The following is a 23,318-nucleotide window of genomic DNA, read 5'->3' on the forward strand; positions in this document are numbered from 1 at the left end:
GGGGCGGGGGGCATCCCAGCACGCTGCTGGAGGGCTCCCGGTGCTGCAGTCGGTAAGTAGAAAATGTTTTATTTATTGATTTCTTATTAATTTTTTTTGATTGATTTATTGGTTGATTTATTGATGTATTTATCATTTATTATTGATGATGGCTCTTTATTTGTAAAACTGAAGTGTTTTATGTTTGTAAACTTCCCTTTATAACCCCCCCCCCCCATTCCCTACGCCTGATTTGTAACCTACGCCTGATTTTCTAAAGTGTAGACAAGGTTTTTTCGATCGTACAAAAATCTTCACTTACTCCATTCTAAGTTAGTTTGGAGTAACTTTTCACTGCCGAAACTTTGAAAACAGGCGTAAGTGGCCAGACACGCCCCCTTTTGAAAAAGAAATTCTGTTCCAAAGTGAAACTGTTCTAACTGACTAGAACTGGAGCAAACTAAATGCCGAGAATTTGAATTTCTAAGATACTCCGTTCTACACCAGTTGCTCCGAAAAATCAGGAGCAACTGAGGCCGAAACTTGGGCCCATTAATGTGGGAAACTGTGAGGTCATCCACTTCGGCAGAAAAAAGAAAAGCAAATTATTATTTAAATGGAGAAAAATTGCAAAGTGCTGCAGTACAGAGGGACCTGGTGGTCCTTGTGCATGAAACACAAAAAGGTAGTATGCAGGTACAGCAAATAATCAGGAAAGCAAATGGAATGTTTGCCTTTATAGCAAGGGGCATAGAGTATAAAAACTGAGAAGTGCTGCTACAACTGTACAGGATAGTGGTGAGGCCACACCTAGAGTATTACCTGTAGTTTTGGTCTCTGTATTTAAGGAGGGATATACTTGCATTGGAGGCTGTTCAGAGAAGGTTCACAGGGTTGATTCCTGAGATGAAGGGGTTTGTCGTATGAAGATAGGTTTAGTAGGTTGGGCCTATACTCATTGGAGTTCAGAAGAATGAGAGGTGATCTTATCGAAACAAATAAGATAATGAGGGGGCTCGACAAGGTGGATGCAGAGAGGATAGTTCCACTCATAGGGGAAACTAAAACTAGGTGACATAATCTCAGAATAAGGGGCTGCCCATTTAAAACGGAGCTGAGGAGAAATTTCTTCTCTGAGGGTAAATCTGTAGAATTCTCTGCCCCAGAGAACTGTGGAGGCTGGGTCATTGAATGTATTTAAAGCGGAGTTAGACAGACTTTTGAGCGATCGAGAATAAAGGGTTATGGGGAACGGGCAGGGAAGTGGAACTGAGTCCATGATCAGATCAGCCATGATCTTATTAAATGGCGGAGCAGGCTCGAGGGGCGAAATGGCTTACTCCTGCTCCCATTTCTTATGTTATGTTTTCCAATCTGCTGGGACTGTTATGTATGCAACCATAGGTAACCTGTATCCTACCGCCACCAGAGGGCACACCTGTTGGAGTCCCAAGGGATCCCAGCATCCCTTGGGATCATTGTATATAAGCAGGTCTCTCATGCTGTTCTGGAGTTTGAATAAAGGAGCTAAGGTCACACTTATTCATGTCTACAGTACTCAGTTACATTACTTTATTATGAACATAACAACTGGCGACGAGGTAACGAACAATCACGCGAAAATGCAGAGAATTGTTGGTATCCTGGAGAAATTCTCAGAAGGGGACAATTTGGAGGCCTTCTTGGAGCGACTCGACCAATACTTCATGGCCAACGAGCTGGAAGGGGATGAGAATGCTGCCAAACGAAGGGCTATCCTCCTCATCTTCTGTGGGGCAACAACAACCTATGGCCTCATGAAGAACCTTCTAGCTCCTAAATCGTATGAAGAATTGTGTACGCTGGTCGGGGAGCACCTAAATCCGAAGGAAAGCGTTCTGATGGCAAGGTATCGATTTTATGCATGTCAACGGTCTGAAGGCCAGGAAGTGGCGAGCTACATCACCGAACTAAGACGCCTTGCAAGACATTGCGAATTCGATGGAATCCTTGAGCAAATGTTATGTGACTTCTTTGTGCTTGGCATTGGCCATGAGGTTATTCTTCGCAAACTATTGACTGTTGAAACACTGAACCTGAGCAAGCCATAACGACAGGCATTTATCTCCACCAGCAATAACACCAAACACATTTCGCAGCATAAAGAGGTTTCGGCAAGTACTGTACATAAAGTAACATCGTTTTCAGGCAGGAATGCATATGGCAGAACGTACACGCCTGCAGCTGCACGACCTCAGATGACCCAGAGTCCGCCATCAAACATTAATGCGAGGCAGTTAACGCCTTGTTGACGCTGTGGAGGTGATCATCGAGCCCATCAATGCCGCTTCAAACATTATGTGTGCAAAGGCTGTGGAACAATGGGACGCCTCCAGTGAATGTGCAGATGAGCTGCAAACCCTGCAAACCACCACGTTGCAGAGGAGGATCGATCCATGGCGGATCAGGCTGAATTAGAGACTCGAACTGAGGAGGCAGAAGTGTACGGGGTGCACACCCTCATCACGAAAACTCCACCGATCATGCTAAAAGTTGAACTGGACGGAATTTCAGTATCCATGGAACTGGGCACGGGTGCGAGTCAGTCTATTATGAGCAAAAAGGCCATTGACAGGTTGTGGTGCAACAAGGCACACAGGCCCAAGCTTAGCCCCATTCATACCAAGCTAAGAACTTACACTAAAGAGTTGATCCCTGTAATTGGCAGCGCAGCAGTAAAAGTCTCCTATGATGGAGCAGTGCACGAACTCCCACTATGGATTGTACCAGGAGATGGCCCCACACTGTTCGGCAGAAGCTGGCTGGGAAAAAACCGCTGGAACTGGGACGACATCCGGGCACTCTCGTCCATCGACGATGCCTCTTGTGCCCAGGTTCTGAGCAAGTTCCCATTGTTGTTTGAGCCAGGCATTGGAAGTTTCTCGGGGTGAAGGTGCAGATCCACTTGGTTCCCAGTACACGACCCATGCACCACAAGCCATATATGATGCAAGAGAAAGCAGAAATTGAGCTGGACAGGTTGCAGCGAGACGGCATCATCGCGCCAGTGGAATTCAACGAGTGGGCCAGCCCGATTGTTCCGGTTTTCAAAGGCGATGGTACGGTCAGAATTTGTGGGGACTATAAAGAAACGATTAACCATTTTTCGTTAGAGGACCAGTACCCGCTATCCAAGGCAGACGACCTATTTGCGACGCTGGCAGGAGGGAAGATGTTCACCAAGTTGGACCTGACCTCGGCCTATATGACGCAGGAGCTGGCGGAATCTTCGAAAGGCCTCACCTGCATCAACACGCACAAAGGTCTGTTCATCTACAATAGATGCCCTTTTGTGATTCGAACGGCCACGACAATTTTTCAAAGGAACATGGAGAGCCTGCTATAGTCGGATCCGCGCACTGTAGTTTTCCAGGACGACATACTGGTCACGGGTCGGGACACCATCGAACACTTGAAGAACCTGGAAGAGGTTCTATGTTGGCTAGATCGCGTGGGACTCTGGTTGAAACACTCGAAGTGTGTTTTCCTAGCGCCAGAGGTCGAGTTCTTAGGGAGAAGAATCGTGGCAGACAGCATCAGACCCACCGACGCCAAGACGGAGGCCATCAAGAACGCGCCGAGACCACAGAACGTGACGGAGCTGCGGTTGTTGCTGGGACTCCTCAACTATTTTGGTAATTCCCTACCCGGGTTAAGCACCTTGCTAGAACCCCTACATAGGCTGCTACGCAAGGGAGATGACTGGGTATGGGGGAAATCACAAAAGGCTGCTTTTGAAAAAGCCAGAAATCTGTTATGTTCCAACAAACTGCTTGTTCTGTATAACCCACGTAAATGTTGTTCTAGCTTGCGATGAGTCTTCGTACGGGGTCGGGTGTGTGTTACAACAAGCAAATGAATCGGGAACATTGCAACCAGTCGCTTATGCGTCCAGGAGTTTGTCCAACACCGAAAGGGCCTACAGCATGATTGAAAAAGAAGCTCTGCCATCCGTTTACAGGGTGAAAAAAATGCACCAGTATCTTGTTTGGTCTCAAGTTTGAGTTAGAAACTGACCATAAGCTACTCATATCGCTCTTCTCAGAGAGCAAAGGGATTAATACCAATGCCTCTGCCCGCATCCAAAGATGGGCGCTCATGCTGTCTGCATATAACGATGTAATCCGCCATAGACCAGGCACAGAGAGCTGCGTCGGCTACCATTGCCCACCACTGGGGTGGAAATGGCACAGCCTGCAGACTTGCTCTTGGTGATGGATGCATTTGAAAATGAAAAGTCACCCGTTATGGCCCACCAGATCAGGACCTGGACCAGCCAGGAACCTTTACTGTCCCTTATAAAAAAAACTGTGTCCTCCATGGGAGCTGGTCCAGTGTCCCAGCGGAGATGCATGAAGAGATCAAGCCGTTCCAGCGGCGCAAAGATGAAATGTCCATACAGGCAGACTGTCTTTTGTGGGGTAATTGCGTGATTTTGCCTAAGAAAGGCAGGGAAACGTTCATACGCGACCTACACAGTACCCACCCAGACATAGTAATGATGAAAGCTATAGCCTGATCCCATGTGTGGTGGCCTGGCATCGACTCAGATTTGGAGTCGTGCGTGCGCCAATGCAATACTTGCTCTTAACTGAGCAATGCACCCAGGGAGGCACCGCTAAGTTTATGGTCATGGCCCTCCAAACCGTGGTCTAGGATCCACGTTGACTTTGCGGGCCCGTTTCTAGGCAAAATGTTGTTGGTTGTTGTGGATGCTTATTCAAAATGGATTGAATGTGTAATAATGTCTGTAAGCACGTCCACTGCCACCATCGAAAGCCTATGAGCCATGTTCGCCACCCAAGGCCTGCCTGATGTCCTTGTCAGCGACAATGGGCCGTGCTTCATTCAAGGAATTCATGACCCGCAATGGGATCAAGCACATCACATCTGCCCCGTTCAAGCCCGCATCCAACGGCCAGACAGAACGGGCAGTCTAAACCATCAAGCAAAGCTTGAAACGCATGTCAGAAGGCTCCCTGCAGACTCGCCTGTCCCAAGTCCTGCTCAGCTACCGCACCAGACCCCACTCACTCACTGGGGTTTCCCCAGCCGAGCTGCTCAGGAAAAGGGCTCTCAAAACAAGGCTCTCTCTTGCCCACCCTGATCTCCATGATCACGTCGAGGACAGGCGGCATCAACAAAGCATGTACCATGATTGCGCAAATTTGTCACTCGATATTAAAGTCAATGACACTGTATTTGTACTCACCTCTGAACATGGTCCCAAATGGCTTGCTGGCACTGTCATAGCCAAAGAAGGGAGTAGGGTGTTTCAGGTTAAACTTGCTAATGGACTAACTTGCAGAAAGCATTTGGACCAAACCAAACTGCGATTCACAAACAGCCACGAGCAACCCGAAGAGGACACCACCAACACACACGCAAGTGGCAACCGACATCACGGTTGACCACGAAACTGAACTCACCATCCCCAGCAGCCCGGCAAGACCAGCTGCCCAGCTGCCCAGTGAAGGCCCAACCAACTCACCCACACCTGCATTTGTACCGAGACAATTGTCTTACCCTGTAAATAAGTGTACTATTGGCTTTGGGAGGGAGTGATGTTATGTATGCAACTCTAGGTAACCTGTATCATACTTCCACCAGAGGGCATACCTGTTGGAGTCCCAAGGGATCCCAGCATCCCTTGGGAGCATTGTATATAAGCAGGCCTCCCGTGCTGGACGGGCACTGTGGAGTTTGAATAAAGGAGCTAAGGTCACACTTACTCATGTCTTCAGTACTCAGTTACATTACTTTATTATGAACATAACACGGACCTCCCCAGAATCCAGGAAATTTTGGTAGATTACAACCAATGCACTCACTATCTCTGCAGCGACTTCTTTTAAGACCCTAGGATGCAAGCCATCAGGTCAGAATTTCTATGATGAAAGAGAAACATGCCCAGAAAAGGTCAGCGGAACAAACAAAAGAGAAAAGAAGCCTAAGGAGTCACACAACGCTGAGCTGTGCAGGGGTGGATGCACATGCACTCGTGGCTGAAAGCAGTTCCAAGAATTAAAAGATAGAATTTGCTGATATTTGGCAGTGTTTTGCAACCTCAGGATGTCCCAAACCCACTTCACAGCTAATTAAGTACTTTTAATGTGTAGTCACTGTTGTAATGTTGTAAGCACAACAGCCAATTTGTCCGGCAAACAATAGTGAGATAAATGACCAGATGGTCTGTTTTTGGTCGTGTTAGCTGAGGGATAAATGATACCAGGAGAACTCCCCTGCTCGTCTTTGAATAATGCCATGATACCATTTCTGACCACCTGAGAGAGCTGATGGGACTTCGGTTTAATTTTTCATCTGAAAGATGGCACTTCTGACAGTAAAGTGTCAGCATAGATTATTTGTTCAAGTCTCATCATCATCATCATAGGCAGTCCCTTGGAATTGCTTCCATCCTTAACATGAGTTCTTCGGTGGCTGTACAGTCCAATATGGGAACCACAGTCTCTTGTCACAGATAGGGCAGATAGTCGTTGAGGGAAGGGATGGGTGGGACTGGTTTGCCGCACGCTCTTTCCGCTGCCTGCGCTTGCTTTCTGCATGCTCACGGCGACGAGACTCGAGGTGCTCGGCGCCTTCCCGGATGTGCTTCCTCCACTTAGGGCGGTCTTTGGCCAGGATCTCCCAGATGTCAGTGGGGATGTTGCACTTTATCAGGGAGGCTTTGAGGGTGTCCTTGTAAAGTTTCCGCTGCCCACCTTTGGCTCGTTTGCCGTGAAGGAGTTCCGAGTAGAGCACTTGCTTCGGGAGTCTCGTGTCTGGCATGCGAACTATATGGCCTGCCCAGCGGAGCTGACCAAGTGTGGTCAGTGCTTCAATGCTGGAGATGATGGTCTGGTCGAGGACGCTAATGTTGGTGCGTCTGTCCTCCCAGGGGATTTGTAGGATCTTGCGGAGACATCGTTGGTGGTATTTCTCCAGCGACTTGAGGTGTCTACTGTACATGGTCCATGTTCCTGAGCTATACAGGAGGGTGAGTATTACTACAGCCCTGTAGACCATGAGCTTGGTGGCAGTTTTGAGGGCCTAGTCTTCAAACACTCTTTTCCTCAGGCGGCCAAAGGCTGCACTGGCGCACTGGAGACGGTGGTGGATCTCGTCGTCATTACCTGCTCTTGTTGATAGGAGGCTCCCGAGATATGGGAAGTGGTCCACGTTGTCCAGGGCCGCGCCATGGATCTTGATGACTGGGGGACAGTGCTGTGATGTGAGGACAGGCTGGTGGAGGACCTTTGTCTTGCTGATGTTTAGCATAAGGCCCATGCTTTCGTACGCCTCAGTAAATACATCGACTATGTCCTGGAGTTCAGCCTCCGTATGTGTACAGATGCAGGCGTCCACGTACTGTAGCTTGACGACAGAGGTTGGGGTGATCTTGAACCTGGCCTGGAGGCGACAAAGGTTGAACAGCTTCCCACTGGTTCTGTAGTTTAGTTCCACTCCAGCGGGGTCTCTAGAGTGGGGCAAGAAACCACGACCTTCTGACTCAGAGGTGAGAGTGCCTACACTGTGCCAAATAAATTATATAAATAGCAGAAAACATGCTGCAGTTGTTGCCAAGTCAATAGTTAATATAATGCTGTGCTGCTTAGTCTTATAACACTGAAATGTATGTGAACTAAAAATATGAATTCATACTTTGGCTTATCAGTGTAATGTAAATAAGTGGAGCTATAGGCTGTGGGAACACTGCTCTCAATGAAGTCTGCTTTATGTTCTTTATCAACCATTCCTTGAACTGTGTTTTTAGTCACCCGTCCTAATATCTCCTTCTTTGACAACCTATCAATTTCTGTCTGATTATGCTCCTGTGAAGCACCTTTGGACCAATGTTCCCTTTAATTTTTTTTGGGTGCGCGACCCATTCAAAATACCATGTATGTGCGGTTTTCCTATTTAAAAGCCGGTGAGCTGGCTGCGTGGGAGCTGCAGAGTGCTGCATGCCCTCGCAGCTTAATTGTGTGAGATATTTTCTTAATTTAAAGGTGCTATATAAATGCAAGTTGTTGTTGTAGGTACAGAAATAACATTGTTTTCAATAACAAATGTTGGATTCTGTTGGTACTAATTGTAACAAAAAGATCTTGTTTAATGTTGCTGATTATAAAGTGATGTTTAAAACCTCCTGGCAACATGTACGAATGGATTTCTCTGTTGGAACATGGGTTCCAGGGCATAGCCACCTTGATATGAAGTCCAGTTCCCTGCTGCATCTGAGATATTCCAGTAAATTTTGTAAACACATCCACTAGGATTTCAGCATATATTCCTATCATTTTTAATATCAAGCAGTAGGTAGACTTGCCAAGCAGGTCGGTAGCCTTATTTCTGCACCATTATAAGCATCGAATTAAGAAACCCTTTTAATATATGGCAACGCCTTCACTGCTTTTGGGTCTGAATTATATCTTCAACGCAGGGTCTTGGAATCTAAACTTTTGTTCTCAGTATGATTTGAGATTTTGTAATCGGGAAGACACAGCTGCAACAACAATAATAATTGGTAGTTTGAATTTTCTCATGGTGCTTTAGGGTCCCAGGAGGCATTGTGCTGCAACAGTAGCCAAGGGTCTATTGAACTTGCAATCTTCCTTGACCATATTGGCCAAAGCATTGCTCTGGCAAGCCAATGAACGGGGCTCACTGTTCGTTAGACTTGCCCTTGCCCATTTAATGTCAATGATATTTTGCACTGGAAGTTGTTGGAAGTGGCTTATAATGGTATTGAAATGGCGAGACGCTCTCTACAGGGCATCTGGGACCTGTATGAACAGGGAAAGCAACTGTGTATCTCTTTAACCAATCAGATTGAAGAATTGTGAAATGAACAGCACAAGGTCTGAACAAGGAAGTGTAAGTTAGAAAGGGTGAATTCAATGTCAAATTAGAAAGAGAAATAAAGGGCCCAAGTTTCCACATGATTTGCGCCTGATTTTTAGGAGCAACTGGTGGAGAACGGAATATCTTAGAAATCGCAATTCTCCACATTTTTTTTTCTGCAGTTCTAGTCAGGTAGAACAGTTCTACTTTGGAACAGAATTTTTTCTTCAAAAGGGGGCGTGTCCGGCCACTGACGCCTGATTTGAAAGTTTCCACAGTGAAAACGTACTCCAAACTAAAGTAGAATGGAGCAAGTGAAGATTTTTGTAGAACTGAAAAAATTAGGCATCCAGAACGAGGAGGGAGGGGGAAGGGAAGTCATTAAATTCTACAATAAATCCTTATTTATACTTCTATAAATATTATACAAATAAATCCAACCTGAATAAACATTTATAAGCAAAGAAAAGATTAAATAAACCATCTTCCTACCTGTGTGAAAGTGCTTCAGGCAGGCCTTTCGGGACCGAAGGCTGAACGGGTCGGCCCGAGACGTCAGGCAGGGCCCGTCCCCAGCACCAGATTTACAGGTAGGTGGCGTTGGGTCGGGTCGGGGAGGTTCGGTTCGGTTCGGGTCGGGGGAAGGGAGGGAGAGAGAGGGGGGGAAGGAGGGAGAGGGAGGGGAGAGAGGAAGGGAGGGAGAGAGAGTGGGCGAGGGAGGGAGGTCAGGTCGTATCCGATCCAGTCCGGGAGCGGGAGTCGGGTCGGATCCAGTCGGGGGGGGGGAGCGCGGGTCGGGTCTGGTCCGGAGGCAGGGGGGGGCGGGGAGCGGGTGTCGGGTCTGGTTGCGGGGGCGGGGGGGAAGCAGGAGCTGGCAGTGAGGCCATTCAGCCAGGGCTAGGGGCTGCGTGCTTCGGGCCCCTCCCACACAGTTCGGTGCCTGGAGCTACTGAACATGCGCGCCCACTGTAGCACGCATGTGCAGAGGTCCTGGCACTGTTTTCAGCGCAGAGACCTGGCTCCGCCCCCCTACAGCTCCTGCTGTGCTGTGCCGAGAGCCAGAGGACCTGCAAGGAAGTGGAGAACACGGAGGATTTTTTAGGCACACTTTGTGGCGCGAAAAACGGGCGTCCAGGTTGGGACTGCGCCGTTCTAGGCGCGTGTGGAAACTTGGGCCCATTGAGAGGGAAAGAAAGATTGGATTAAAAGAGAGAGAAAAAAGAGACAAACAACACTCATCACGCCATTAAAAGGGTGCTTGGACTAAAATGGACAAACTCTAACTTTCTGCGGTGATTTTACTTTGTATCTACTGTGCAAATGCAAGAACTTCACATTGCTCAATGCATTTGAATGGGGAGCCAGACCACTGGATGCCATTTTTGCAAAGCTAATGGCGGAGCAGTACATTTCAGACAGTAACTTTTAGATTTCTGTATTGAATCACGCATCTGCCCTTGTCTGAAGTTGCCGTGGCATTTGCACATAAATTACAGCAAGTGCTCTTCGCCTCGCTGTTATTTTGACAGCAATTTTTAGTCCATTATTTTTTGTGTGTGCCATGGTGTGAATGCACTTTCTCATTGTTTGGGTGAGTTAGGACTCTCATCTTTTCAAAATGCAGAAGTTCTTTTTGTTTAAACTTTTTGTTTTAACTTTTTTACCATAATTGGGCCTGCACCCAACTATTGTCTTTATCAAGTAATCACAAACTTGCTTTTGTGATAACTAAAAGAAGTGCTGTTTCCCTTTTGCCAATTCCAGTGCCACAATAATTTAGAGTTTATGAAAAGTTTTACCAAATACCTTATTTTATTGCAATGCCTGTTAAGTTAATTTGCACTCAGTAACAGGAAAATAAGAAAATAAAGTATTAACTTCATAAATGTGTTGTATTCACATATTTGGTCGATAGTCATTTTTTGAATCTTGATTAACAGCATATTAATTTGTATGGCTGGAATGTAGGACTTTTTTTTATTGAAGCTTCTTGTACAACTGCAGAAAAATCTTTCAGGAATAAACATTAACTGGCCACAAAGGTCATCTTCATGACAAGCTGTTGAAAACTGCCCACTCTTCTATTCGAAAGGGTGACTTTGTGTGTCTTGACCAGTAATCTGAAAATAAGTGCCTTTTTGTTTTCTTCTCTCTCTATATTTACATTTTATAAATGTCTTTGACCTCAGCCTTTGGTCTGGTCTTAGTCTTGAGAGAACTCTGAGTGATGTCTGGCATTTAACCTACAGGTCGTTTACTTTGGTGACAGTATGCGCTCGGATATATTTCCTGCCCACAGCTACAACAATTGTGAAACAGTCCTAGTGCTGGAAGAGCTGGAAGTTGAAGCCAGCCAACAAGTTACAACAGATAGAAAAGACTCTGAGCCGTTGGAGAAGAAAGGAAAATATGAAGTAAGTGTTCATACCAACTGCTTATTATAATCAGTTTGGACAAATAAATTAAAAAAGGCCTAAAGTTCGCATTTGAAGATTAAAAAAAGGTACAATGTTTATCCTTCTTCTCAGTTGCAGCAAATGTAAATGGTGATTCGACAAACTTTGCTACAGCCAGCTCTTAAAATGCTTACTCTGACAAAGAATTATAATTTATCCTGATATTAATTCTTGATAACCAGCAGTTGATTACTACCAGTTGTTGGTAAGGTTGTAGTGATTATGTTACATTCATTGAAAGTCATTGTGCAATGACAAAAAATTTTAATGTCCACAATGCTAGCTGTTAAAACTGAGTTAATTAAATTATTTCTTAATACAGTAGCTGTGTGAAAGATACAAGAACATAAGAAAGCATGTTTGAAGGAAAAAATATTTGGACCATCATCCCATTCCTTTTACAGACCTTGAACAATTTTCTCTATCATGGACTTTATGCTAACCCATTGTAACATAAGAACTGCATCCTCTAACCTCCTGTTCCCCTGTATCATGGATTTATGAGACACGTAGAAATATTAGGCAGATGCCGACATATTTCTTCTATAATTTTCTTGAGGACTCGAGGGTATGTGCAGGTGCCTTGTCAAAATTTGATTCATTGAGGTTCTTCAAAAGATGCTTTATCTTTTTTTTAATAAATACCAGAGCCACAAAAACAGGAACTGGAATTTACTTAATACTGCAAACATTTCCTGATCTTCTACCCCACTTATCCCCTAAATAATGTCTGCCATATTTGTAAGACGGGTCTCAGCTAATTAAGCTATTTTCTCATATCTGTATATTGCTTCGAGTCATATTAATCCAATGGGAAAATAGTACTGTAGCTTCTTTGGCAGCTTTATGAGGCCTAACTTGAATATCAAGGTGTGGCCAACAGCATTCAGGACAGTATTATGCTAGTCATAGAAATTAAGTTTTTCTTACACTGGACAAAAATGGATACAATTGCACAATGTCCAAATCATTGTCAAGAACAGTATCACAGAATGACAACAAAAAAAAGTAATACAAACTGAATGATCGGAAAATTAACAATGCCATGAATATCCGTACCCGATTCTCTGATCAGCACTAAGTAAGCAGGGCACCACGCCAAGAATTTCACCTTACAAAGTTACCTGAGAACATCCATCCTGGAGAAGTGTCTGCCCACTGATATATCTGTGTGTTTTTCTTTTTTCTGAGGTGTATTCTGAAGATAAGGGGGTTGACTTATGAGGATTGGTTGAGTAGGTTGAGCCTATACTCATTGGAGTGCAGAAGAATGAGAGGTGATCTTATTGAAACATATAAGATAATGAGGGGGCTTGACAAGGTGGGTGCAGAGAGGATATTTCCACTCATAGAGGAGACTAAAACTTGAGTACATAGACTCAGAATAAGGGGTCAGCCATTTAAAACTGAGATGAGGAGGAATTTCTTCTCTCAGAGGGTTGTAAATCTATGGAATTCTCTGCCCCAGAGAGCTGTGGAGGCTGGGTCACTGAAAATATTTAAGGCAGAGTTGAACAGATTTTTGAGCGATAAGGGAGTAAAGGGTTATGGGGAGCGGGCAGGGAAGTGGAGCAGAGTTCATGATCAGATCAGCCATGATCTTATTGAATGGCGGAGCAGGCTCGAGGGGCCCAATGGCCTACTCCTGCTCCTATTTCTTATGTTCTTAGTCTCTTTCTTGATTTCTTAACTTAAAGCACTGGAAGAGTGCCAGTCTCACAATAGCTCTGCCCTGCTTGTTAGTCAGCAACATCAGTATTCTACAAACTCAATTGCTGTCCAACAATACAATATTACAACAGTAACACAGGATAGCAGAGAACTGAAGGATATAGAGAATATTATTCTGGTGTTCTGAAAGGAATGACACGTGGACTAGGGAATTACAGACCACATAGCCCAACATTGGCAGTAAAAGAAATACTTGAGAACAATTTATGGAGTGCAACCATTGTTTGGCTGACAGACTACGGAAAAGTTCATCTTCTGCTCCTGGGCAGTACAATAAAACGTCATGCAGACCAGTGAATTAGAAATGGTCAGTGTGATCCCTGCCAGAACTGGATGTGATCAGTGTGATCCATGCCAGGGTTCAGCAGTACAATATTAGAGAAATGTGAACAGGCAGTCAGTCCACTGTCCTTAACTGTGCCACAAGAGCTGCTGGTATTTAAATCATGGATCTAGAAATTTCCTATGAAAACACTAGCCTAGATGTTCTGATCAGCATTATTGTAACACCAGGGTTAATGCATGCATTTTAAACAGGTCAGCGCTAGTGTTAAAATAATGTCAATTGGAAAATTTAGCTCAAAAACTTCTGTTGCTACATCTCACTGTTCTGTACCCATCCAATGAATGGGTAGAAGAGGTTAAAAAGATAACAGGGTGAAAGAAGTGCTTTGGATGTTTATTTTAGATGTTTAGGGTAACACACCTGTAGCAACGTTTTTAAGTAACTATAATATATCAATTTATAACTTTATTCATTTTTGTTTCCATGTCACAATATATGAGCCAAGAGCTTAACCAAAGAATGGTCCAGGGAAATATGTTTTCCCTTGAACCTGCTGGCAGACTCAGAGTTAAAATAAATATGAAAATTAATACATTTTCAGCACCGTTTATTTAGCAATGTAGCGATGTCAGTATGTCAGTACATCACTGATTGCCATTAAACCACTTCTGTTTATATATGTGATAGGATGACTTACAAAGAAAAATGATGGTATATACAGCTAATGTCATTCATTAGGAAGTATAAGCATTTGACAGATCAGTTTCTTAAACTTTTCAGAGAGTTAACAAATTGACTTCTTTAAGAGGCCCGGTGAGTTTGTTCAAATAGTTTCTTTTATGGATTTAACTTCATTTATCCCTACTTAGTGGGACACAGTTGAAGTCTCCATTATTTTCAGTGGCATACTTTAAATACCTTTATATGTTTCCTGCTGAGTAGTGCCACAAGGAAAATCCCACATACGCTGAGCTAACAATTTGAGACCTGTCTGTAAATTGCTGTATAATGTTACACTGAACTCCTATTCCATACTAAAACACACAACTTTAACACCCATCACTTTTAAATATTCATTTACTTGTTGCGTAAAAGTACCATATTAAAATGCTGGTTGTTTTTTTAATTAATAATTCTTAAATTATTGTTACTCATGCAATACTCATAAAATATTCAGACATCTCGCAAATGACCTTACTGCATTAAATGTTTAGGTCCTATTAGAAGAATAGTACATGCAAACAGTCCATTTTGTATGGCACCATTTTTGTAAAGTTGTTCAGAAGAGATCCATTTGCAATGATTTAGGGTTTCTCCAGGGCACCTTTGCCAGAGGCCTGTTGACACGTCATTCCTTTGGTAAGAATGATTTGTAACATAGGTAGACCCAAGTTAATGCCTCGCCTTTAGAAAAAAAAATTGCATTGGTACATGCTGTCATAATATTTAAAATTACATTTAATGGTACTTTTTTTGGCTCTCTTTTCAGTGTTCTCTCCTTAGCAATCCTGTCCTAGAGGTGTTGCCTCCCTACTGGAAAACAGTTCCTTTTTAAAGCATTTGGTATGCCAGGCACCAAATTTTCCACTAGCTAAGTCCTACCCATAAGTGACAAGCTCTGGATACAGACTGCTTTCTTTGTTGATTTTTGTCCCAATCAAGAATTGTTTTCTTCATCAGTACCTATCTTTGAGAAATAAGTGCTCATTCCCTGGTTCAAAGTTCATCTGCAAGTCCAGAAATGGGCACCCATACCCTTCTGGAAACAGAGGTAATAATATAACAAATGCATTCCATAACTAGTCCGAGTCAAAGATAACCAATATTATTAAAAGTTTTGCATCCAACATGCACTTCCTGTTTGCTGCACTTCCTATGCCACAGTTCTATTCTGGATAGCTGGATGTAACACCTAGAAATGCTTTTAAACTGATAATTGCTTTTAAATTGTAAACTTTGTTTAGATTTCCATACTTGGTATTAAGTAAATGCCAGGCCTCTCAACATTAGCTTATACTGTTCCAAGCTCTTGTATTTCTAGATGGTTCTCAGGTAAGTTTCAGGTAAGCTTTTCTTTTTCTTTTAGATGTATTAAACTTTATTAATTTAATAGTGTAAATTGGTTAAGCTGCGGATTCATGGTTTTGCATCATTTAAACACAATATGGAATCATACAGCACAGAAGGTCTTTGTTACAAATTCAGGTCGGCCGTAGCTACCATTTCAGGGTCAGTGGCATATCGGTCCTGTAAGCAGTCTAAACATCTTACTTTAATGGCAGTAGACTCACACTGCCCTATGTCTGGTTGTATGATAGCACCAGGAGTGTAACAATCGTATCCTCCTGTTACATCAAATGAAGAGTCACATTTGTGGCATGTCCACTTCTTCAGTCTCCCCAAAGGTGGATCAGCTTGATGCGAATCTGCTTCATTTTACATCAAGTGAACATCATCATTCAGATTCATAGGCAGGCCCTCGGAATTGAGGAGGACTTGCTTCCACTCCCGAAGTGAGTTCTTTGATGGCTAAACAGTCCGATACGAGAGCCACAGACCCTGTCACAGGTGGGACAGACATTCGTCGAGGGAAGGTGTCGGTGGGGCTGGTTTGCCGCGCGCTCCTTCCGCTGCCTGCGCTTGGCCTCTTCACGCTCTTTGCATTGAGACTCGAAGAGCTCAACGCCCTCCCGGATGGACTTTCTCCACCTCGGTCTCCCAGGTGTCAGTGGTGATGTCGCACTTTACCAGCGAGACTTTGAGGGTGTCCTTACAACGTTTCCGCTGTCCTCCTTTGGCTCGTTTACCATGAAGTTGCTCCGCATAAAGCATTTGCGTAGGGAGTCTCGTATCGGGCATGCGTACTATGTGGCCTGCCCAGCGAAGCTGATCGAGTGTGGTCAGTGCTTCAATACTGGGGATGTTAGCCTGGTCGAGGGCACTGATGTTGGTGCGCCTGTCCTCCCAGGGGATTTGCAGGATCTTGCGGATCGTTGGTGATATATCTCCAGCGACTTGAGGTGCCTTCTATACATCATCCATGCCTCAGATCCATACAGGAGGGTGAGTATTATTACAGACTTGTAGACCATGAGTTTGGTGGTAGATTTGAGGGCCTGGTTTTCAAACGCTCTTTTCCTCAGACGGTCGAAGGCTGCACTGGCACACTGGAGGCGATATTGAATCTCCGCATCAATGTCGGCCTTTGTTGATAAGAGGCTCCCGAGGTATGGGAAATGGTCCACATTGTCCAGGGCCGCGCCATGGATCTTGATGATTGGAGGGCAGTGCTGTGCGGCGGTGACAGGCTGGTGGAGGACCTTTGTCTTATGGATGTTAAGCGTAAGGCCCATGCTCACATATGCCACAGTGAATACATTGACTATATCCTGGAATTCAGCCTCTGAATGTGCAGACGCAGGCGTCGTCCGCATATTGCAGCTCAACGACAAAGGTTGGGGTGATCTTGGACCTGGCCTGGAAGCGGCGTAGGTTAAACAACTTCCCACTGGTTCTGCAGTTTAATTCCACTCCAGCGGGGAGCTTGTTGATTGTGAGGTGGAGCATAGCGGAGAGGAAGATTGAGAAGAGGGTTGGAGCGATAACGCAGCCATGTTTGACCCCGGTCCGGACGTGGATTGGGTCCGTAATGGATCCGTTGGTAAGGATCACAGCCTGCATGTCATCGTGAAGCAGGTGAAGGATGTTGACAAACCTTTGGGGGCATCCTAAACGGAGGAGGTTGCTCCATAGACTCTCACAGTTGACAGTGTCAAAGGCCTTTGTAAGATCGAAAAAGGCCATGTATAAGGGCTGGCGCTGCTCCCTGCATTTTTCCTGCAACTGGCGCACTGCAAAGATCATGTCTGTTGTGCCCCATAGGGGACGAAATCCGCACTGTGACTCTGGGAGGAGCTCCTCGGCCACAGGGAGAAGACGATTGAGGAGAACTTCAGTGACAACTTTCCCAGTGGCTGAAAACAGGGAGATTCCCCTGTAGTTGCTGCAGTCGGACTTGTCCCCCTTTTTAAAAATGGTCACAATCACTGCATTTCTCAGATCTCCCGGCATGCTCTCCTCCCTCCAGATGAGAGAGATGAGGTCATGTATCCGCACCAACAGCGCCTCTCCGCCATATTTTAACGCCTCAGCAGGGATTCCATCTGCACCCATAGCCTTGTTATTCTTCAGCTGTTTTATGGCTTTGCCAACCTCGTGCAATGTTGGAGTTTCACTGAGTTGATGGTGGGTCGCATGCTGCGGGATGGAATCGAGAACACTCGAGTCAAAGGCAGAGTCTCAATTGAGAAGATCTTCAAAGTGCTCCTTCCATTGGGCCCTGACAGCCTCGGTGTCCTTGATGAGTGTTTCCCCGTTCTTGGCCAGCAGTGGGGTGGGGCCTTGGGAGTTTGGACCGTAGATGGCCTTGACTGCAGCGAAAAAAAACTCGCATATCGTGGCTGTCGGCCAGTTGTTGCATCTCCTGTGCTTTCTCCATCCACCACCTGTTCTTTAGGTCCCGAGTTTTTTGTTGGTCCTGAGCCTTGAGCCGTCTGTAATATTGTTTTGCAGCTCCCGAGTTGGGCTGTTGCTTGAGGCTCAGAAATGCTTTGCGCCTGCGATCTATTAGTTCTTCGATCTCCTGATCATTTTCATCAAACCAGTCCTGATGTTTTCTGGTTGAGTGACCAAGTGTCTCTTCACAGGCACTGATTATAGAGGCCTGGAGGGCAGACCAAGCACTGTGGGCATTCAGCATCTCAGGGTCATCAAGGCACGCCAGATTGGCTGTGAGGCACTGGCTGTATAGGGCTCTCTTAGCTGGGTCTCTAAGTGCCCCGCATTAACTTTTTTGCGGAACTGCTTCTGCTGTCCCCTCTGCTTTGGGGCAATGTTAATGTTGATGATGGATCGGATTAGGCGGTGGTCCGTCCAGCAGTCGTCAACTCCTGTGATGCGCACATCCTTGCGATCCCTGGCTCGGACGATGACATAGTCAAGCAGGTACCAGTGTTTGGAGTGAGGGTGTTGCCACGATGCCTTGTATTTGTCCTTCTGGCGGAACAGGGTGTTGGTGATGAGTTCATGTTCTAGACATTTTGTCAGGAGTGGGGTACCACTGGAGTTGGCTTTCCCTACCCCCTCTCTGCCAATCACACCTCCCCAGAGGGCTGTGTCTTTGCCAACCCTGGCATTAAAATCACCCAGTAGGATCAATTTGTCGCCTGTGGAGACGTGGGACAAGGATGTCTCGAGGTTGGAATAAAATCCCTCTTTCGCCTCATCCATTGCATCGAGTGTAGGGGTGTACGCACTGCTGACTGTGGCACATTGCTTCCGAGATTGGGTGATGCAGAGAGTCATGAGGCGTTCGTTAACCCCACGGGGGGAGTCTTTGAGGCGGTCGACCAGCTCATTCTTGACGGCAAAGCCGACTCCATGAAGGCGGCGTTCTGCAAGTTTTAAAAGTTCTCTCAAATTGTTTAATAAGTTTAAAAGTTGGTTAAAAGTTTAAAAATTAATTAAAAGTTGGTTGGGGGTATACGATGACGCCACGCCTCGGTCCCTTCAGTCGGTTCAGCGCCGGCCTCGGAGTCCCTTCAGTCGGTTCAGCGCCGGCTTCGGAGTCCCTTCGGCGGATTGAGCGCCGGCCTCGGTCCCTTCGGCGGATTGAGCGCCGGCCTCGGTCCCTTCGGCGGATTGAGCGCCAGTCTCGGTCCCTTCGGCGGATTGAGCGCCAGCCTCAGAGTCCCTTCGGCGGATTGAGCGCCGGCCTCGGTCCCTTCGGCGGATTGAGCGCCAGCCTCAGAGTCCCTTCGGCGGATTGAGCGCCGGCCTCGGAGTCCCTTCGGCGGATTGAGCGCCGGCCTCGGTCCCTTCAGTCGGTTCAGCGCCGGCCTCGGTCCCTTCGGCGGATTGAGCACCGGCTTCGGTCCCTTCAGTCGGTTCAGCGCCGGCCTCGGAGTCCCTTCGGCGGATTGAGCGCCGGCCTCGGAGTCCCTTCGGCGGATTGAGCGCCGGCCTCGGAGTCCCTTCGGCGGATTGAGCGCCGGCTTCGATCCCTTCAGTCGGTTCAGCGCCGGCCTCGGTCCCTTCGGCGGATTGAGCGCCGGCCTCGGAGTCCCTTCGGCGGATTGAGCGCCGGCCTCGGAGTCCCTTCAGTCGGTTCAGCGCCGGCCTCGGAGTCCCTTCGGCGGATTGAGCGCCGGCCTCGGAGTCCCTTCGGCGGATTGAGCGCCGGCCTCGGTCCCTTCAGTCGGTTCAGCGCCGGCTTCGGTCCCTTCGGCGGATTGAGCGCCGGCCTCGGTCCCTTCAGTCGGTTCAGCGCCGGCCTCGGAGTCCCTTCGGCGGATTGAGCGCCGGCCTCGGTCCCTTCAGTCGGTTCAGCGCCGGCCTCGGAGTCCCTTCGGCGGATTGAGCGCCGGCCTCGGTCCCTTCGGCGGATTGAGCGCCGGCCTCGGTCCCTTCAGTCGGTTCAGCGCCGGCTTCGGTCCCTTCGCCGGATTGAGCGCCGGCCTCGGTCCCTTCGGCGGATTGAGCGCCGGCCTCGGAGTCCCTTCAGCCGGTTCCACGTCCTCGGGTCCCTTTGGCAAGTCATCCCGGATAGACATCCCCCGAATCGGTGCAGAGTCCTTTCAGAGTGAACATATGGAGCAACAGTTAGCATTATACTCACTTATTCAGTCAATACAACTTGTCATCATATAGTAATACAAAAATAATAAGCATTATGCACATCCCCAAATCAGTGTTGTTTTGCTTGGCGTAAACAAAATAACATCTAATTCTCTAAATATATTCATCATATATATTATATATTCAGTGTATAGTCATTACCACTATGGTCTTGTTTATTATTTACAGTCTGTTGGAAACAACTTCAAAGCTAGTACATTAGTATCTTAACTACCTATTGTCTCAGACCCCATGCTTTTTCAACCTGCATGGATACACTATACTTCAAAGCACAGCATTTAACTAAGCCATTTTCCAATGTTTTTCTGTGGTTAAAAAAAGATCAATAGATCTCAAAATATGACAATCATACTTTATCATCTTGTGACTTACTCATCCTTTGATATGTCTCCTTCCTTTTTTCCAGGGCCAGAGGCAGAAGATGTGGCCAGTAGTGTCAGAACAATGGGGCTCCTATTTTGTGGATGGTGTCACAGGGTTGGAGGGTGAAGGTGAAACCCAGGTGCACACATGGTGCAGCAACAACATTAACACTTACAGCACCATTGCTATTCCTAGCCTGCAGGCTATAGCAGGTAAGAAAGAAAATATTAACAACAGGTCATTGTAGAATCAATACGAGTGGAGCTAAGGAACAACAAAGAACAGAAAACACTGGTGGGAGTGGTTTTAGGGCCCCTAACAGTAGGTACAGCGTTCAACAGAGTATAATCATCAAATTAGAGGAGTATGTATAGAGGTTAATGCAATAATCATGGGGAACTTTAATCTTCATATATACCGGGCAAACCAAATTGGCAAAAGTAATTTGGAGGACGAGTTCCTGGAATGCATTCGAGACAGTTTCCTGTAACAATATGTCGAGGAACCAACTCGGGAACACGATATTTTAGATCTAGTATTGTGTGATGAGACAGGTTTAATTCGTAATCATTTATTTAAAGGATCTCCTGGGGAAGAGTGATCACAATATGATCGAATTTCATATTGAGTTTGAGAGTGAAGTGGTAAATCCAAAACTATGGTCTTAAATTTAAACAAAGCCAATTACGTCGGTATGAGGACTGAGTTGGCTATGGTAGATTGGGAAATTAGATTAAAAGATATGATGGTAGATAAGCAATGATGAAGATTGCAAGAAATAATTCATAATTCTCAACGAACATTCCTTTGAGGAATAAAAACTCAATGGGAAAAGTGGTCCAACCATAGCTAACTCGAGAATTTAAGGATAATATTAGATTAAAAGAAAAGGTATACATTGTTTCCAAAATGAGTAGTAAGCCTGAGGATTGGGAGGTTTTACAAATCAGCAAAGGATGAACAAGAAATTGATAGAGGGCGAAAATTCAATAATTAGACAGATAGCATCCTGTGTAAGCAGGATCGACAGTCCCACATGGTGTGTTGCCTATCTGGTGCCAGGGTGAGGGACATCTCTGACCAGCTTGAAAGTATATTGGAGAGGGAGGGGGAGGATCAGTCGTTGTGGTCCATGTTAGGACCAGCAACATAGGAAAAAGTAGGCAAGAGGTCCTGTTTCGGGAGTACTAGGAGCTAAATTAAAGAACAGGACCTCAAAGGTTATAATCTCGTGATTATTGCCTGAGCCATCTGCAAATTGATGTAGGCATAAGTGGATTAAGGAGGTGAACACCTGGCTGAAGGAATGGTGTGGAAATGATGGGTTCCATTTCATTGGGCACTGGCACCAGTATTGCGACAAGAAGGAACTGTACCATTGGGATGGGCTTCACCTGAACCGTTCTCGGACCAAGGTCCTAACGGAAAGGATAAATATGCAGTCACAAGGACTTTAAACAGGTAAATGGGGGAGGGCTCAGGTAGAAACTGTAGTACAAATAATAGTTCAAAAACAAACAAAAAGGAAGAGAGTAGAGTAACTGTAAAGTCCTTACACAATACCACAAATCCACACGAGGCACATTCTATGGACAAGGTCACTCCATGACCTGAACCTTTATTCACAGGACCAAGAAGTGATGACCCTGCGTGGGACCTCCCTTTATATACCTGGATGACCAGGTGAGGAGTGTCTCCCACAAGTTCACCCCCTGTGGTCAAGGTGTGCATTTCTTACGTATACAGTATTGCAGTGTTGTTACATAAAGGTTACATACATGACATCACCTCCCCCTCAATTGGGATCATAGGTTAAGTCTCTCGGGTGGTCTGCGCTCTCTCGTGGAGCGCCGCAGTTGAGGCTCTGGTTGTTGAGCCTTGGTATGCGTGTCTGTCACCTGTAGTGATTCCAGCCTGTCCGGGCTGACCGCAGGGACTGTGCATTCTGCTGAATGTTCTTGTTGCTCATTCACTGGTGGTGGTGTGAATACCATCTCATGATCTTCCTCAGGTTCCTCAGTGTCCATGCTGAACCTTTTTTTTTAACTTGGTCCAGATGCTTGCGGCATATCTGCCCATTGTTAAGTTTAACCACTATGACCCTATTCCCCTCTTTGTCTATCACAGTACCCTCAAGCCATTTGGGCCCCAAAGCATGATTGAGAACAAATATGGGGTCATCAATTTCTATACATCTCCCCTTGAATTTCGGTCATGGTACTCGTTTTGGGACTGGCGCTTGCCCTCAACAATGTCGGACAGGACTGGATGAATGAGGGACAGCCGAGTTTTGAGTGTGCGTTTCATGAGTAGCCCGGCGGGTGGGACCCCCGTGAGCGAGTGCGGTCGGGACCTATAGGCAGCAGGAGGCACGATAGGCGGCATTGAAGGGAGGGTTCTTGAATCCGGAGCATGCCTTGTCTTATGATTTGGACCGCACGTTCCGCCTGGCCATTGGAGGCTGGCTTGAACGGTGCTGTCTTGACATGGTTAATGCCATTACCCGACATGAACTCCCGGAATTCGTAGCTTGTGAAACATGGGCCATTATCGCTAACTAGGATGTCCGGCAAGCCATGGATCGCAAAGACCGCGCGCAGTCTCTCCACCGTGGTGGATGTCATGCATGAATTAAAAATGATGCACTCGATCCATTTCGAGTACGCATCAACCACAATGAGGAACATTTTTCCCATGAACGGGCCCGCATCGTCTACGTGAATACGTGACCACGGCCTGGTGGGCCAGGGCCACGGGCTGAGCGGGGCCTCCCTGGGGGCATTACCTAGCTGGGCACACGTTGTACACCTGTGAACACAGTGTTCCAGATCTGAATCAATTCCCGGCCACCATACTTGTGACCGGACAATGGCCTTCATCAGCACGATGCCTGGGTGCTTGCTGTGGAGTTGCCTGATGAATGC

The 23,318-nt window shown here is 46.2% G+C and overlaps 1 protein-coding gene across 1 annotated transcript in view; it reads left to right on the forward strand.

Moving 5' to 3' along the window:
- nt5dc1 (5'-nucleotidase domain containing 1) overlaps nucleotides 1–23,318 on the forward strand; it is a 796,921-nt gene that overhangs the window by 721,027 nt on the left and 52,576 nt on the right. The window contains exons 10-11 of the mRNA XM_070885335.1: nucleotides 11,112–11,276; nucleotides 20,438–20,606. Of these exons, the coding sequence (XP_070741436.1) occupies nucleotides 11,112–11,276; nucleotides 20,438–20,606 (334 nt within the window). The remainder of the gene's footprint in view (nucleotides 1–11,111; nucleotides 11,277–20,437; nucleotides 20,607–23,318) is intronic.

Source organism: Pristiophorus japonicus, chromosome 7, assembly GCF_044704955.1.
Source record: "Pristiophorus japonicus isolate sPriJap1 chromosome 7, sPriJap1.hap1, whole genome shotgun sequence".
In the NCBI taxonomy this organism is placed as follows: Eukaryota; Metazoa; Chordata; class Chondrichthyes; family Pristiophoridae; genus Pristiophorus; species Pristiophorus japonicus.